At 40.6% G+C, this 18,357-nt stretch overlaps 1 protein-coding gene across 4 annotated transcripts in view; it reads left to right on the top strand.

The window, feature by feature from the left end:
• The window catches only part of LOC140205944 (latent-transforming growth factor beta-binding protein 2-like), a 496,450-nt gene that overhangs the window by 465,453 nt on the left and 12,640 nt on the right, over positions 1-18,357 (top strand). For all 4 annotated transcript variants that reach the window (XM_072273854.1, XM_072273862.1, XM_072273844.1 and 1 more), the window contains 2 exons: positions 7,884-8,054; positions 16,048-16,449. In XM_072273854.1, the coding sequence (XP_072129955.1) occupies positions 7,884-8,054; positions 16,048-16,449 (573 nt within the window). The remainder of the gene's footprint in view (positions 1-7,883; positions 8,055-16,047; positions 16,450-18,357) is intronic.

Here is an 18,357-nt window from a genome sequence, read left to right as displayed (position 1 = left end):
CATCAAAGTTGCTGGTGAACGCAGCAGGCCAGGCAGCATCTCTAGGAAGAGGTACAGTCGATGTTACAGGCCGAGACCCTTCGTCAGGACTAACTGACGAAGGGTCTCGGCCTGAAACGTTGACTGTACCTCTTCCTAGAGATGCTGCCTGGCCTGCTGTGTTCACCAGCAACTTTGATGTGTGTTGCTTGAATTTCCAGCATCTGCAGAATTCCTCGTGTGACACCTGACCAGATTCATTCCTCAATACCAGATCAAGTACAGCCTCTCCTCTAGTTGGCTTATCTGCATATTGCATCAGGAAAACTTCCTGAACACACCTAACAAATTCAACCCCATCTAAACCCCTTACACTAAGGAGATGCCAATCAATATTAGGAAAGTTAAAATCTCTTATCGCAACAACCCTATTATTATTGTACCGATCCAGAATCTGCCTCCCTATCTGCTGCTCAATATCCCTGTTACTATTGGGGGGTCTATAAAAAAAGCACCCAGTAGAGTTATTGCCCCTTTCCTGTTTCTGACTTCCATCCACACTGACTCAGTAGACCATCCCTCCATGACTTCCTCCTTCCGTCATTTCTGCAGTTGTGACACTATTCCTTATTAGCAATGCCACGCCCCCACCTCTTTTGTCTCCCTCTCTGTTCTTTTTGAAACATCTAAAGCCTGGCGCACTCAGCAGCCATTCCTGTTCCTGAGACATCCAAGTCCCTGTTATGGCTACAACATTATTGTTCCACATATTATCTTTGAAGGGTGGTTCTCAGCAAGAAGGTAACAGAGATGACTGCTTAATTTGAGGTCCATTATAATTAACCTCAAGAGTAAGAAATTCAGGGAATTTTTTTCCACAGTTTTCTTCAAATGTATGGTGCACTTCAGAAAGAACTATTTTCAATGGATTGATAGGTCAGGGTTAGCACTAGTCTCCCTTTAGTATGTTTAGTGAATTAGATATACCTACAAGCAGAGGAACCAGACAAAATTGCACAGGGAGGGAATTATTTTCTGTCTAGCTCCTTCCTTCAACTATTGCTTGTCTATGAAGATTTGACAAGTTGTTCTTGTATCACTCTTATCATCAGAGCAGTAATGGCAGAAGCTTGTAAGAACTTGCATGCCTATCGTCTTGGTTCAAGGAAGCATTGCAGAGACTGTAGTATGAGACGGAAAATGAATTTAGAGGTAATAGATTGAAGCAAAGAATATAAAAAGCTATTTAGAATTTCTAATCAAAGAAACTTCACACATATTAGCCAAATTTCTAAAGATGCAATTGAAGGTCAATAATAAAATATATACATTTTTATGTAAAGGGGAAAGAGGAGAGCAGTGTTGATAGGAGATTCAATAGTTAAGGGAACATTGAGGAGATTTTGCGGATGTGAATGAGATTCCCAGATGGTACATTGCCTCCCAGGTGTCAGGGTCAGAATGTCACGGATCGGGTTCACAGCATTCTAAAGGGACAGGGTGAGCAGCCAGAAGTTGTGATATGAATTGATAATAATGACATAAGTAGGAAAAAGGATGAAGTCCTGAATACAGGGAGCTAGGCAGAAATTTGAAAAGCAGGACCTCAAGGGTAGTAATCTTTGGATTACTGCATCTGCAATGTGCCAGTGAGGGTAAGAATATGGTGATATGGTTATTAAATTGTGGCTGAAGAATTGGTGCAGGGGGCAGGGTTTCTGATTTGTGGATCATTAGGATTTCTTCCAGGGAAGGTATGACATGTACTAAAGGAGAGGAGTTACACATGAACTTGAGAGGAACAATATCCTTGTGGGCAGGTTTCCTCCAGGGCTGTTGGAGTATGGGGACCAGAGTGATAGGTCAGGGGATGGAGCAGTTGGTGTAAGGTTAAATGCAGTATGTAGGAGACTGTGAGGAAGGATGGACAATGACAGGGCAAGATAGCAGTCAATTAGATGGATTGAAATATGTATATTTTAATGCAAGAAGTATCAGGAACAAGGGTGATAAATTTAGAATATGGATCAGTGCATGGAACTGCAATGCTGTGGCCTTTACAGGGACTTGGCTGTCAGAAAGGCAAATAAGGCTGCTAGATGATCCAGAGTTTCAATATTTCAAAAAGGACAGGGAGGGAGTTAAAAGAGGTGATGGAGTGACATTCCTAATCAGAGATAGCATCAGAGCTGCTGAAAGGGAGGATGTCATGGAAGTACTGTCTACTGACTCAGTGTAGGTGGAAGTCAAAACCAGGAAGCAAGTAATCACTCCATTGGGAGCATTCTACAGACCTCTCAATAACAAAAGAGACACTATGGAACAGATCGAGAGGAAGATTTTGGAAAGATGCAAAAATAACAGGGTTGTTGTTATGGGTGCGTTCAACTTCCCTAATATTCCTCAGGTGTGGCAGGATTTGTTAGGTGTCCAAGAATGATTCCTGACAGAGTGTGTAAACAGACTAACTAGTGGAGAGGCTATACTGAATCTGGTACCAGCCACTTAGTCAGGTGACAGATCTCTCGATGGGTGACAGGTTTAGGAGCAGAAGGTATGGGGAAGTATTTAATCGAGGGAGTACATTATAATGTTATTAGGCAGAAATTTGGAAGCATAAATTGGGAACAGATGTACTCAGCAAAATACACCAAGGAAATGTGGAGGCTGTTTAGGGAGCATTTGCTGGGGGCTCTGGATAGGATTGTCCTATTGACACAAGGAAAGGAAGGCAGAGTGAAGGAACCATAGTTGACAAGAGAAATGGGACATCTACTCAAGACAAAGAAGGAAGCATAATTAAGGTTTAGAAATCAAGGATGAGACAGGGTACTTGAGAGTTATAAGGTAGCCAGAAAGGAGTTTAAGAATGGACTTGGGAAAGCTAGAAGGAGACATGAGAAGGTGAGTAGGATTAAGGAAAACCCCAAGGCATTTTACAGATATGTGAAGACAGGAAAATTCTTAGGGTGAAGGTAGGACTGATTAGGAATAAAAGAGGAAAACGTACTGGAGTTAGAGGAGGTAGAAGAGGTCCTTAATGAATACTTTCTTTCAGTATTCACTAGTGAGAGGTACCTTGACAAATATGAGGACAGTGTGGAACAGGTTAATATGCTGGAACACCTTGACATTAAGAAAAAGGATGTGTTCGAACTTTAGAAAATCATTAGGACACATAACTCCTCAGGGTTTGATAGGATATAGCCCAGGTTAGTAGTAGTCATAGTCATACTTTATTAATCCCGGGGGAAATTGTTTTTCGTTACAGTTGCACCACAAATAATTAAATAGTAATAAAACCATAAATAATTAAATAGTAATATGTAAATTATGCCAGGAAATAAGTCCAGGACTAGCCGATTGGCTCAGGGTGTCTGACCCTCCAAGGGAGGAGTTGTAAAGTTTGATGGCCACAGGCAGGAATGACTTCCTATGACGCTCTGTGTTGCATCTCGGTGGAATGAGTCTCTGGCTGAAAGTACTCCTGTGCCCAACCAGTACATTATGTAATGGATGGGAGACATTGTCCAAGATGGCATGCAGCTTGGACAGCATCCTCTTTTCAGACACCACCGTCAGAGAATCCAGTTCCAACTCCACAACATCACTGGCCTTACGAATGAGCTTGTTGATTCTGTTGGTGTCTGCTACCCTCAGCCTGCTGCCCCAGCACACAACAGCAAACATGACAGCACTGGCCACCACAGGCTCGTAGAACATCCTCAGCATCGTCTGGCAGATGTTAAAGGACCTCAGTCTCCTCAGGAAATAGAGACGGCTCTGACTCTTCTTGTAGACAGCCTCAGTGTTCTTAGACCAGTCCAGTTTATTGTCAATTCGTATCCCCAGGTATTTGTAATCCTCCACCATGTCCACACTGACCCCCTGGATGGAAACAGGGGTCACCGGTACCTTAGTTCTCCTCAGGTCTACCACCAGCTCCTTAGTCTTTTTCACATTAAGCTGCAGATAATTCTGCTCACACCATGTGACAAAGTTTCCTACCATAGCCCTGTACTCAGCCTCATCTCCCTTGCTGATGCATCCAACTATGGCAGAGTCATCAGAAAACTTCTGAAGATGACAAGACTCTGTGCAGTAATTGAAGTTCAAGGCGTAAATGGTGAAGAGAAAGGGAGACAAGACAGTCCCCTGTGGAGCCCCAGTGCTGCTGATCACTCTGTCAGGCACACAGTGTTGCAAGCACACGTACTGTGGTCTGCCAGTCAGGTAATCAAGAATCCATGACACCAGGAAAGCATCCACCTGCATCGCTATCAGCTTCTTCCCCCAGCAGAGCAGGGCAGATAGTGTTGAACACACTTGAGAAGTCAAAAAACATGACCCTCACAGTGCTCGCTGGCTTGTCCAGGTGGGCGTAGACACGGTTCAGCAGGTAGATGATGGCATCCTCAGCTCCTAGTTGGGGCTGGTAGACAAACTGGAGGGGATCTAAGTGTGGCCTGACCATAGGCCGGAGCAGCTCTAGAACAAGTCTCTCCAGGCTCTTCATGATGTGGGAGGTCAATGCCACCGGTCTGTAGTCATTGAGGCCGCTGGGATATTATATATCACTATTATAGGAAACGAGGGAAGAGATTGCTCCACCTTTTCATCCTCACTGGCCACATGAGAGGCACCAGAAGACTGGAGGGTGGCAAATAGTATTCATTTGATCAAGAAAGGTAATAGAGTTAACCTGAGGAATTATAGTCTTATGCCAGAGGTGGGCAAACTATTGGAGAGGATTCTCAGAGACAAGATTTACAAGCATTTGGAGAAGCTTGTAAAGTATTTAAAGGGTCAGAAATAGTTTTTTTTTACACAGACTGGTAGTTGTGTTGAATGGGCTGCCGGGGTGATGGTAGAGGCAGATTCATTAGGGACATTTGAAAGACTCTTAGATAGGCACATAGATGAAATTAAACCTGATTGATCTTAAAGTAGGTTAAAAGTTCAGCACAACATCATGAGCTGAAGGGCCTGTACTATGCAGTACTGTTCTGTATTCTAGGTTTGTTTTGGGTAGGACAGTATTGTGTCTTTATTTAAGAAGGACTATAACCCAGAGAATTACAAGCCAATAAGCCTCACACTAGTGGCAGGGAAGTTACTGGAGAGGATTCAGAGAGGCAGGATCTATATTAATTTGTAAAGGCAATACTAATTATGAATAATCACCATAGATTTTCACATGAGAAATTGTGTATCATGAATTTGATAGAGTTTGTTGAAGGAGTGACCAAGAGTATTGACAAGAACAGGATTTAAATGTTGTCTACATGAATTTTCACAACATCCTGTGTGGTAGGCTGGTCTGGCAGATTAGATCACATGGGATCCAATGTGAGCCATTGGAAAACAAAATTAGCTTGCTGGAAGGAATCAGAGGATGATAGTGGAGAGTTGTGTATTAGGTTAGAGGCCTGAGACCATTGGAGTACTGCAGGGATCAGTGCTGGATCCCTTGTTGTTTGTCACATAGTATATATTAATGATAGTGTAGTTGCCATGGTTAGTAAGTTTGCAGTGATGCCAAAATTGGTGATACATTAGATGGTGAAGAAGGTCTTCTAAGATTATAGCAGGATCTAGATCAACTGGGAAAGTGGGCAAAGGAATAGCAGTTGGAACTTAACTCAGACAAGAGCAAAGGGATGTATTTTGGGAAGTTAAACCAGGGCAGGACATAACAGTGAATGACAGAATCCCGAAGAACATTTCAGAGGTTGGGATAAAAGTACATTGTTCCCAGAAAATAGTTATGCAGCCAGACAAGGTAGTGGAGAAGACACACAATGTACTTTCCTTTATACCTTGGAACCTTGAATACAAAAGTTGGGATGTCATGTTACAGCTTTACAAGACATTGGTGCAACCACACTCAGAGTATTTTGTGTAGTTCTAGTCACCATTCTGTAGGAAGGATATGATCAAGCTCCAGAGAGTGCAGAAAAGATTCACAAGGATGTTGCCGAGACAGGGGGGCTTGAGTTATAAGGAGAGACCAGCCAGATTGGGACTGATAGGAACCTTATTGAAGTTCATAAAATCTTGCATCTTTAAGATGGATGTTCACAGTTATTTTCTGCCAGAGTAGAGGAGTTTAAAACAGGTGGACATTGGTCTAAGGAGAGAGTGGAAAGATTTAAAGCAGACCTGAGGGGCAAATATTTCACACAGAGGATAGTAGGTATGTGGAAGGAACTGCCAGACAAAGTGGCAAAGATGAAAAGACATTTGGACAGGTACATAGATATGGAAGGTTTAGAGCAGGGATTCCCAACCTGAATCCATGTCCATGACATAAAAAGAGGTTAGGAAGCCCCGGTTTGGAGGGGCACAAAAAGAAGGTTAAACTTTAATCATAGGAATTGAATTTATGAACAAAAAATGAATACAGAAATCAAGTTTGAAGTAGTGTATTTGAAATGAATGGCATTAAAGAATCACCTGCCATGAGGTAACAAATGTTTTGGTGCTTCAAGTGCTTGGTGATTCAAGTGTTCATACAAATATCTTTTAAAGCAATACACACAGAATACTGGAGGAATTCAGACAGCTTCTATGGAAATTAATAAACAGTCAATATTTTGGACCAAGACCATTCTTCAAGACTGGAAAGAAAGGTAGAAGATGCCAGAATAAAAAGGTGGAGAAAGGGGAAGGAAGATAGCTCGAAGGTGATAGGTGAAGCCAGTTAGGTAGGAAAGATAAAGAGCTGGAGAGGAAGGAATCTGACAGGAGAAAAGAGTGAGACATAAGGGAAAGGGAAAGAGGAGGGAACCCAGGGGGAAGTGATAGGCAAAGAAAAGACAAGAGGTTAGAGTGGGGAATAGAAGAAAAAGGAGGAGGGGAGAGGGAGCAAATTTGTTTTTTAGCAGAACGAGAAATTGATATTCATGCCAACAGGTCGGAGGTTATCCAGGCAGAATATAAGATGTTGCTCCTCCACCCAGAGTGTGGCCTTTTCTTAGCACAAGAGGAGGCCATGGACCAACATGTTGGAACAGGAATAGGAATCAGAATTAAAATTTATGGCCACCGGGAAGTTCTGTTTTTGGCAGGTGGAATAGAAGTGCTCACCGAAGTGGTCTCGCTGATGTAGAGGAGGCTGCATCGGGAGCACCGGACATAATAGATGACCCCAGCAGATTCGCGGGTCAAGTGTTGACTCACCTGGAAGGACTGTTTTGGGTCCTGTATGGAGGTGAGGGAGGAGGTAAATGGCGTGTGTAGCACTTCAGTTTTTTAAGTGTTGCTATTTGTGTTCCATTAGTGTTTTATAGACTAAAATGGTGTGATGTTCCTATGTCACACTGGGAATGGCTAATATGATTGACTGCTGCTTCACATGAGCACTAATTACACAATGTAAATTAGAAATTAAATGATACAATTTTTGTTTTATCAGTTAATTCTGAGTCAGAACTGTGGACACCAGAAGAAACAAGTTTCAGTTCCATTACATATAACTACACCAGAAGTATTTTATTGATTGCTAAAAATACCAATAATAGTATATTTGTTTTAATCTGTTAGAAATGTAAAGCTGTCTGTGAAAGAAGCTAAATACAAGCAGAGGACATAATAGTAGTACAAAAGTAAACTGCTGGTGGAATTCATCCGGTCAAGCAGCTTCTCTTATAACTCCAACATAACATAGCTAAGCCACCTCGTTTGTAAAATTGGGTTGCCCTGAATGCATCTGACAACATGATAGAATATTACTGACAATATAGTATAATTTCATGATATGATAACATTTGCAATGCTCCATTGTAGCAAGTGCATGATCAGATTTATGCTTATACTGTATGTATTTTATAAATGTCTGACATTAATCTGGCAATTCTTACCCAATTTGAGGACAATGTAATTTGTATTAATTCTATCCGTAGATGACTTATCAGAAGATGGAGATACACATCTGGATATATGCTGGCAAGGGGTGACTGAGGACCTGGTTTGTAGAAGACCTCTGTGGACCAGTTCAACCTACACTGAATGTTGTTGCATGTATGGAGAGGCTTGGGGCCTACAATGTGCTCTCTGCCCCTCAAGAGCATCGGGTAAGAAACAAGTTACTGGATACCAAAGAGCTTAATGAGGGGGAAATTGTGTTTAATAAACTTATGGGAATTCTTTCAGTAGGTGACTACTGGGTGAGATAAAATAGGAGGACAACAAATAGCATACTTCAGGTTTGCAATAGACATGTCATAAGATGAATTAAATCTAGAATAAAGAAATCGTATCTGTGATGGTAACCATAGAATGTATAGATTGATGAAAATTTAACAATCCTTCACAGAAAGAGATATAGCAAAAATAAGTAGTCTTTATTATGTGAGATTTTTAAGAAATTTTTCTGAATGTGGATATTGCATCTATTGTTCAATCCTAACTGGTTGTGAGAAAATGATAAGCCCCTTTTCAAATCATTCCCATCACTGCTACACTATTGCTATATAGGAAGTTTCAGGATTTATACCCAGCAGTGATGAAGTATCTCAGGTCAGGACAATGTACGGCTTAGAAGAGAATCCTCAGGAGTTGCTGTTCCCACTTAGCAGTTGAGTTAGGTGAGAGAAGTAACTGCAATGTGTTTTGTTATTGGCTCACTCTGCAGCTTTGGTATAAATGTTAAATGTAGTGCTGAGCTGCTTGAGTGTTGTTGGAACTGCTCTCATCCAGGAAAGTGGAAGATTTTAAGGTACTACCTCTAATCTGCCTTTTTCTATGTGCCTCTTTCAGTTTGTTTTTCCAATAGTGACTCCCAGGATAAAGGCTGTAGGGTATATGGATTTGAATATCACTACAGAATATCATGGATAGGTGGTTAGAATTTATTATTAGATGTCTGTTGCCTGACATTTGTATAGTGTGAATGTTGAACAGCTAATTAACAGCATTGCCTAATACTGTATTGCTCTTGATGAATGCAGGCATGTGATGCTTTATTTTCTGAGGAATTTTACAAATTAAGTTGAACGTTGTTGAGTTATCACTGAACTTGCCTACTTCGTTTAAATGCTGGTACAAAGGTCATTGATGAAATAGCTAAAATGGTTGTGCCTGAGATCGTGCCATATAGGACTCCAACAGTGATCCCTAGCACTGAGATAATTGACCTTCAGCAACCTCAACCATTTTTATTTTGTGTAAGTTATGACTCCAGCCATTGGATTTCCTCCCCATGTGTCCTTATGCTCATTAATTTAATGTGATGCCCTGTTCAAAAAAATGTTACTCTCACCTCTGGAATTCCATATTTGGACCAAGAATATAATGAAGTCTGGGACTGTGTGAACACACCAACAAATATGACTGAATATGAATTATTCATCAATTCAAAGTCAGTTATGGATGAATACTAAATTCTGGCAGTGCCAGTAACACCCTTATTTCATCAACAAATAAATAATAAAAAGGTCAGTATACAAGATAACAACTAAATGAGTTGAAGTAACATGTATAGAAGACCGGGTAACTAACTGATAGTAAAGTGCAAGGGAGGAAGGAGGTCTTTCAGAGAAATGGCTCATATCTCAGCTCATTACAGTCTAAATTAATGACTCATATGAAGAGATCAAATGTAACTCGTCCAAGTTCAACCATAGTACAAAAATAGGTGGGAAAGTAACACTAATAAAAAAAAGAAAAACTGACCCAGAATAATAACAAGCAAAAATGCCATTTATGGTACAGACAGAAAGAAAAAAAAAGGAGGCACCTATGGAGAATTCAATATTAAATCTGGATGGTTGCAACATGCTCAGAAGAATGATAAGGTGTTGTTCCTCAAGCTTGCAGTTGCAACAACTGAACTTTCACATTTTCCATTCCTACCATTTAGTGATTCAAACAGTCTTTCCAAGTAGAGCAGCATTTCACTTACACTTCTTCAAATTTAGTATACTATACTGAATGTTTAAAATAATATGGTCTCACCTATAGTAAAGAAACCAAATGCAGATTGTGTCACTGCTTTGCAGAACACCTGCATTCAGTCTACAGGAGAAACCTTGAATTTCTGGTTGCCTACCACTTTAATAACCCATCACACTCTGATCTAATTGTGACCTCCTGCACTGCTACAAGAAAGTTCAATACAAGTTTTGCCTTTCTGTTAAGAGTAACTTGGCCTGCTGAGCATGTCCCACCGCCTAACTATCAGGACACACTACACAAACAAAGAAGTATAATCTGATTCCAAATGCTCTATTTGGTCTCTCATCCGATCAGAAATACGTATACTGTTCTAACCACACACCCTTCCCCCACAGTTCTCAGCTACTTTCGCTCTTTCCCAATTCAAGGTACAAGGTCAAAATACATTTATTATCAAAGTATAATAAATTTTCTTGTGGGTATTCACAGTAAATACAAAGAAACACAATAGAATTGATAGAAAACTGCATACAGCAAAGACGGGCAAACAACTGATGTGCAAAGGACAGCTCTTTAAATACACAAAAGAAAAAACAAAAAAATAAAATAAAATAATATTGAGAACATGTGTTGTGGGGTCCTGAAAACGAGTCCATAGGTTGTGAAATCTGTTCAGTGTTGGGTTGAGTGAAGTTATCCACTCTGGTTCTGAAGCCTGATGGTTGACAAGCGATAACAGTTCCTAAACCTGGTGGTATGGGATCTAAAGCTCCTGTACTTCCTTCCTATAGGCAGCAGTGAGAAGAGAGCATAGATTGGATGTTGGGGACCCTTGGTGTAGAAACTGCTTTCCTGTAACAGTGCTCAATGATGAGGGAGGGCAATTGCCCATGATGCACTGGGCCTTATCCATTTTTTTTTGTAGGCTTTTCCGTTCAAGGATATTGATGCTTCCATACCAGGCCATAATGCGACCAGTCAGTATACTCTCCACTGTGTATCTATAGAAGTTTGTCAAAGTTTCAGATGACATACCGAATCTTCGCAAACTTCAAAGAAAATAACGGTACTACTGTACCTTCTTTGTAATGGCACATGTACTGGACCCAGGGAAGATCTCAAAATAATAATGCTGAAGAATTTAAAGTTACTGACCCTCTCCAGGTCTGATCCCCTGATGAGGACTGGATTGTGAAACTCCAGTTTTCTCCTCCTGTAATCAATAATCAGCTCTTTGGTTTTGCGGACATTGAGCGAGTGGTTATTGTTGTGGCAACATTCAGCCAGATTTTCAATATCCTTCTTAAATGCTGATTCATCACCACCTTTAATTCAGCCAATTACAGTGGTATAATCAGCAAACTTAAATATGGCATTAGAGCTGTACTTAGCCTCATAACCATAAGTATAAAGTGAGTAGAGCAAGGGACTAAGCACAGAACCTTACAGCGCACCTATGCTGATGGAGATGTTGTTGCAAATCCGAACTCACTGGGGTCTGTAAGTCAAGATGATACTTTTTGTTATCTCCTCCTCAACCCCAGTTCCTGGCCTTCTGCCCGTAGCCTTTGATGCCATGTCCAATCAAGAACCTATTAATCTCTGCCTTAAATACACTCAACAACCTAGCCTCCACAGCTGCATGTGGCAAAAAATTCCACAAATTCACCACCCTTTGGCTTAAGAAATTTCTCCGCATCTCTGTTTTGAAAGGGTGCCCCTCTATCCTGAGGCTGTGCCCTCTTGTCCTAGACTCTCCCACTATGGGAAACAATCCTTTCCCATCTACTCTGTCTAGACTTTTCAACATTTGAAAGGTTTCAATGAGATCCCCCACCCTATCCTTCTGAATTCCAGTGAGTACATACACAGAGCCATCAAATGTTCCCAGTATGATAACCCTTTCATTCCTGGAATCATCCTTGTGAACCTCCCCTGGACCCTCTCCAATGCCAGAGTATCTTTTCAAAGATGAGAGGCCCAAAACTATTCACAATACTCAAGGTGAGGCCTCATGTGCCATATAAAGCTTCAGCATCACATCCTTGCTCTTATATTCTAGACCTCTTGAAATGAATGCTAACACGGCATTTGCCTTCCTCACTGCCAACTCTATCTGCAAATTAACCTTCAGGGTGTTTTGCACAAGGACTCCCAAGTCCCTCTGCAACTCAGATTCCTGGATTTTTTCCATGTTTAGAAAATAGTTCACATATTTATTTCTATACCAAAGCGCATGACATTGCATTTCCAACATTGTATTTCATTTGCCACTTTCTTGCCCATTCTCCTAACCTGATCTGTCTAAATCCTTCTGCATCCTGCTGTTTTCTTAACACTACCTATCCCTCCACCAATGTTCATATCATCTGCAAACTTGGCAACAAAGCCATCTATTCCATCATCTAAATCATTTATAGATAGCATAAAAATAAGTGGTCCCAACACCGACCCCTGTGGAACCCCACTAGTCACCGGCAGCCAACTAGAAAAGGATCCTTTTATTCCCACATGCTGCCTCCTACCAATCAGCCAATGCTCTAACCATGTTAGTAAGTTTCCTGTAATACCATTGGCTCTTAACTTAGTAAGCAGTCTTATGTGTGGCACCTTGTCAAAGACGCCATGAAAGTCCAGATATACAACATCCACTACATCCCCTTTTTCTATCCTGCTTGTAATCTCCTCAAAGAATTCCAACAGGTTCGTCAGGCAGGACTTTCTCTGAAGGAAACCATGCTGACTTTGTACTATCTTGTCCTGTGTCACCAAGTGCTCCATCACCTTATCCTTAACAATTGACAATTCAGAACCCTAGGGTGCAGTTCCTCTGGTCCAGCTGATTTATGCACCTTTAGGTCTTTCAGCTTTTTGAGCACCCTCTCTCTTGTAACAGTATCTGCACCCACTTCTCTTCCTTCACACCCTACAACATCAGGCATACTGCTAGTGTCTTCCACAGTGAAGACTGATGCAAAATACTCATTTAATTCATCAGCCATCTCCTTGTCCCCTGTTATTATTTCTCCTGCCTCATTTTCTAACTGTCCTATATCCATCCTCATTTCTCTTTTACTTTTAGAACCATAGAACACTACAGCACAGAAAACAGGCTATTCGGCCCTTCTAGTCTGTGCCAAAACATTATTCCGCTAGTCTCATTGACCTGCATCCAGTCCATAACCCTCCAGACCTCTCCCATCCATGTACCTATCCAATTTATTCTTAAAACTTAAGAGTGAGCCTGCATTTACCACATCAGATGGCAGCTCGTTCCACACTCCCAACGCTTTCTGAGTGAAGAAGTTCCCCCAATGTTCCCCCAGAACCTTTCCCCTTTCACCCTATAGCCATGTCCTCTTGTATTTATCTCCCCTAATCTAAGTGGAAAGAACCTATTACACATTTACTCTTAACATAACTGAAAAAACTTTTACTATCTAATTTGATATTATTTACTAGCTTGCTTTCATATTTCACCTGTTCCCTTCTAATGATTTTTTTAGTTTTTCTCTGTAGGTTTTTAAAAACTTCCCAATCCTCTACCTTCCCACTATTTTTTGCTTGGTTGTTTGCCTTTTCTTTTGCTTTTACATTAGCTTTGATTTCCCTTGTCAGCCACAGTTGTACTATTTTACCACTTGAGTATTGCTTCATTTTTGGAATGCACATGTCAATAGACAATAGACAATAGGTGCAGGAGTAGGCCATTCAGCCCTTTGAGCCAGCACCACCATTCACTGTGATCATGGCTGATCATCCACAATCAGTACCCTTTTCCTGCCTTCTCCCCATATCCCTTCACTCCGCTATCTTTAAGAGCTCTATCTAACTCTTTCTTGAAAGAATCCAGAGAATTGGCCTCCACTGCCTTCTGAGGCAGAGCATTCCACAGAACCACAACACTCTGTGTGAAAAAGTTTTTCCTCAACTCCGTTCTAAATTGTCTACCCCTTATTCTTAAACTGTGGCCCCTGGTTCTGGATTCCCCCAATATCGGGAACATGTTTCCTGCCTCTAGCGTGTCCAATCCCTTAATAATCTTATATGTTTCAATCAGATCCCCTCTCATCCTTCTAAACTTCAGTGTATGCAACCCCAGTCGCTCCAATCTTTCAACATATGACAGTCTGGCCATCCTGGGGATTAACCTCGTGAACCTACGCTGCACTCCCTCAACAGCTAGAATGTCCTTCCTCAAATTTGGAGACCAAAACTGTACACAATACTCCAGGTGTGGTCTCACCAGGGCCCTGTACAACTGCAGAAAGACCTCTTTGCTGCTATACTCAACTCCCCTTGTTATGAAGGCCAACATGCCACTAGCTTTCTTCATTGCCTGCTGTACCTGCATGCTTACTTTTAGTGACTGATGAACAAAGACATGTCCTACATATCCTTCACCTTCCTCATTTTTCCCAGAAATGCATGCCATTGCTGCTCTGCTGACATCCCTGCCAGCAGCTCCTTCCAATTTACTTTGGCCAACTCCTCTCTCATACCACTGTAATTTCTCTTACTCCACTGAGATACTGTTACATCAGACTTTACTTTCTCCCTATCAAATTTCAAGTTGAACACAATCATATTCTGATCACTGGTTCCTAAAGGTTCTTTTACCTTCACCTCCCTAATCGCCTCCAGTTCATTACTTAACACCCAATCCAGTATAGCTGATCCCCTAGTAGGCTCAACAACAAACTGCTCTAAAAAGCTATCTCTTAGGCAACAAACTCACTCTCTTGAGATCCATTACCAACCTGATTTTCCCAATCAACCTCCTATAACTACTATAGCATTACCCTTTTGACTCGCCTTTTCTACTTTCTGTTGTAACCTGTGGTCCACCTCCCAGCCACTGTTGGGAGGCCTGTATATAACTGCCTTCAACTCCTTTTACCCTTGCAGTTTCTTAACTCAACCCACAAGGATTCAACATCTTAGAATCCTATGTTACATCTTTCTATTGATTTGAAGCCATTTTTTACCAGTAGAGCCACACTAACCCCTCTGCCTACTTTCCTATCCCTCCGATATAATGTGTAACCTTGAACATTCAGCTCCCAACTACAACTCATAATGTTGAGTGCAGAGCTGTAGTCAATGACGTGCAGTCTGATGTATGCATCTTCACTGTCCAGATGTTACAGTGTTGAGTAAAGAGTCAATGAAATGGTATCTGTTGTTGATCTGTTGTAACGATAGGCAAATTGGAGTGGATCCAGGTTGCTCCTCAGGCAAGATTTGAGGTTTCATCACCAACCTCTCAAAATACTTAGATGTAAGTACTCAGTAGTAGTACTGAGGCAGGTTACCATGTTCTTTTTGGGCATCAGTATAATTGAAGCCTGCTTGAAGGAGGTGAATACCTCAGACTGTTGAAATAAACACTTCAGGCAGTTGATGCAGTACAGCTCTTCAATACTCAACCAGGTACGCCATCTTGGCCTTACGCTTTCGGTGGGTTCACCCTCCTGAAGGACGCTTTCATGTTGTCCTCAGAGGCTGAAATCGCAGGGGCATCATGGGCTGTGGGAGTTCCTGAAGTTGTCTCCATTTTCTGTCATTCAAAGCAGGCATTAAAGGTGTTGAGCTCATCTGGGAGTGAAACCTTGTTGTCACGTATGGTGTTTGGTTTTACTTTGTATGAGGTGATAGCATTCAAGCCACAAGTCAGTTTAGTCAAATGTCTCTGACCTGAGATATTAACTCTTTTCTCCCTCCACAATGCTGCCTAACCTGCTAAGTGTTTTTAGCATTCTCCATTTTTGTTGCAGGTTTTGTTTGCTTCATTAGAATAGTTACCTTTTTTTCGGAATAAAATATTGTACCTATTCAGAATAATCAGCGGCTTGCCATTTGCTTTCAGAATTCAACTGATTTATATTTTTTAGAAAATAATTCCAGTTAAGTGCACCTACATGAGATATCTGAATCATTGATTTTTGCCCAAATATATGAGTGGGTAATATATTGCATTATCACCTATTAATTCAACGAAGTCTGTTAACAGTTAAAAAGTTAGCAACCACATTTATTATCAAAGTTGTTTAATAGAAATAGCAAATTGGATCCAGCACTATTTGACCAAGTAACTATTATGGGTAAAATGTTTAATGACTTTTTCATAACTTATTTGTTTATTAACTTGTTTTTACTATATTATTATAGATGATTTTGCACAGCTTTGTAATGTTCCTAGGATATTTGGTGATGGAACAACAGGCCTCCGTGATAGATCTGGATATGAATTTGGCCAAGAAGCACCATCCCATGTTGAAGGTTCACAACGTGGAATTGGGTCCTATGACAATTATCTTCAGCCTGAATTTGGACCATATGATTCTCAATATGGAGTAGAATATGGATTGGAAGATCGTTATTTTGGATCAAGATATGGACAGAGCAATCCCCAAACTGACTCAAGATTTGAACTTAGAGATCCACGGCTTTCTTCGCAATATGGTCCAACAGACTCCCAACGTGAACCTGAAAGTGGTTCAAGGGGATATTCACGTATTCCACTATACCGTCCTCAAGATCCTCTGAGCATTCCTTTGTTTAGTGACAATGGTAAAGTTTTATTCACTTCTCCTTAATATATCAGAATATTTGGATGAAAGTCCATGTTATCCATATTTATATAGAGAGAGTATGTGACTGTTATCAAAATAACAAACGATTCAAATTTATTGTTTAAGATTTGTAAATCATATAAAGATCCATGTGAATGTTTTTATAGTTTTCATTATTTTAGCAATACATGCTCTTTGCTGCCTTAGAAGGCAGGAACATAGCCTAAGCTCAAACCATGAGCCATGCCATTCACGATCTGATTATCATTTCGGTGGCAAAAGAAATATTTCTTCTTGATTCTGCTGAATATTATAGGGCATATTGTGAATGGAGACAGTGTAAAGCTACTGCATCATAATAACTAGAGATAATGTCACTTAAAATGTAATTTCTTATATAACTAAGTTGAATATGTTCCCAATGGGGATTGCTCATTGTAGGCTCTTTGAGTGAATGAAGGGATACACCGAAAACCAGAGAACATAAAAAGAATGCACTGGTTTAAAGAATCTGCTGCATTAGTTAAAGGGTCAGGTAGCTGAAACAGCAGATTGGTTAAAAAGGAAAACAAAGCAGAAAAAAAAATAATTTTCAGTTTGGCCAGTGAATGCTATAGGGTTAAATACTGATCATCCAGAATCTTTAGTTTTTTTAGTTCCTCGCAATTTATATTAACAATGTGGATGAAAACCTGGTGTGAAATAATTTTTATCTGAGATGTGTAAAGTTACGAGAGGGCAAAACAGGATAAAGCTATTTCTCGTAATATACTATAAAGGTCAATATCTTGAGGATGTAATTTTAACCATATTGCTAGAAAGGTTAGAGGTGAGTCATGAAAGAAATAATATTTCATTAAGTAAAAGGTGGAAATCTGGAACTTGCTGCCTAAAAATATGCTGGAGTCAGAGAGCCTTGTCACATTTTAGGATATAGATCAGCACCTGAGGGCTGTTTACTCCAGCTCAATCTTTAGGTGTACACTAGAGAGGAAAGAAGATTTACAGATTACATCATTAGTCCTTCCCATGCAAACACTAACCTCAGTGGTTGCGAAAATGTTGGGGTCTATTATTAAGGACAAGCTTTCGAGGTACTTGGAGACGAATGATAAAATAAGTCAAAGTCAGCATGGTTTCTGTAATGGGAAATCTTGCCTGACAAATCAATTAGAGTTCTTCAAGGAAATAACAAGCTTGATGGACAAAGGAGAGACAGTGGATATCATTTACTTGGATTTTCAGAAAGCGTTTGATAAGGTGCCACACGTGGGGCTGCTAAACAAGGTAAAATTCTATGGCGTTACAGGAAAGATACTAGCATGGATAGCAGAATGGCTGACAGGCAAGAGGCAGTGAGTGGGAATAAAAGGATCCTTTTCTGGTTGGCTGCCAGTGACTAGTGGTTTTCCTCGGGTCCGTATTGGGACCACTGCTTTTCACATTGTCAATAATTTAGATAATGGAATTATTGGCTTTGTGGCAAAGTTTGCAGATGATATGAAGATAGGTGGAGGGGTAGGTAATGCTGGGAAGCAATGTGATTGCAGCAGGATTTAGACAAATTGTAAGAATGGGCAAATAAGTGGCAGATAGAATATAGTGTTGGGAAATGTATGATCATGCATGTTGGTAAAAGGAACAGTAGTGCAGACCATTACCTAAATGGAGAGAAGGTTCAAACATCAGAGGCGCAAAGGAACTTAGGAGTCCTCATGCAAGACTCCCAGAAGGTTAATTTACAGGTTGAGACTATGGTAAGAAGGCAAGTGCAATGTTGGCAAATTTATTTCAAGGGGAATAGAATATAAAAGCAAGGAAATAATGCTGAGCCTTTATAAGACCCTAGTTAGGCTGTAATTAGAGTATTGTCAACAGTTTTGGACCCCATATCTCAGAAAGGATG

This window comes from Mobula birostris, chromosome 1 (genome assembly GCF_030028105.1).
Source record: "Mobula birostris isolate sMobBir1 chromosome 1, sMobBir1.hap1, whole genome shotgun sequence".
Taxonomy (NCBI): domain Eukaryota; kingdom Metazoa; phylum Chordata; class Chondrichthyes; order Myliobatiformes; family Myliobatidae; genus Mobula; species Mobula birostris.
The sequence above is the reverse complement of the archived record's forward strand: the minus strand, read 5'-3'. Positions and strand labels throughout refer to the sequence as shown.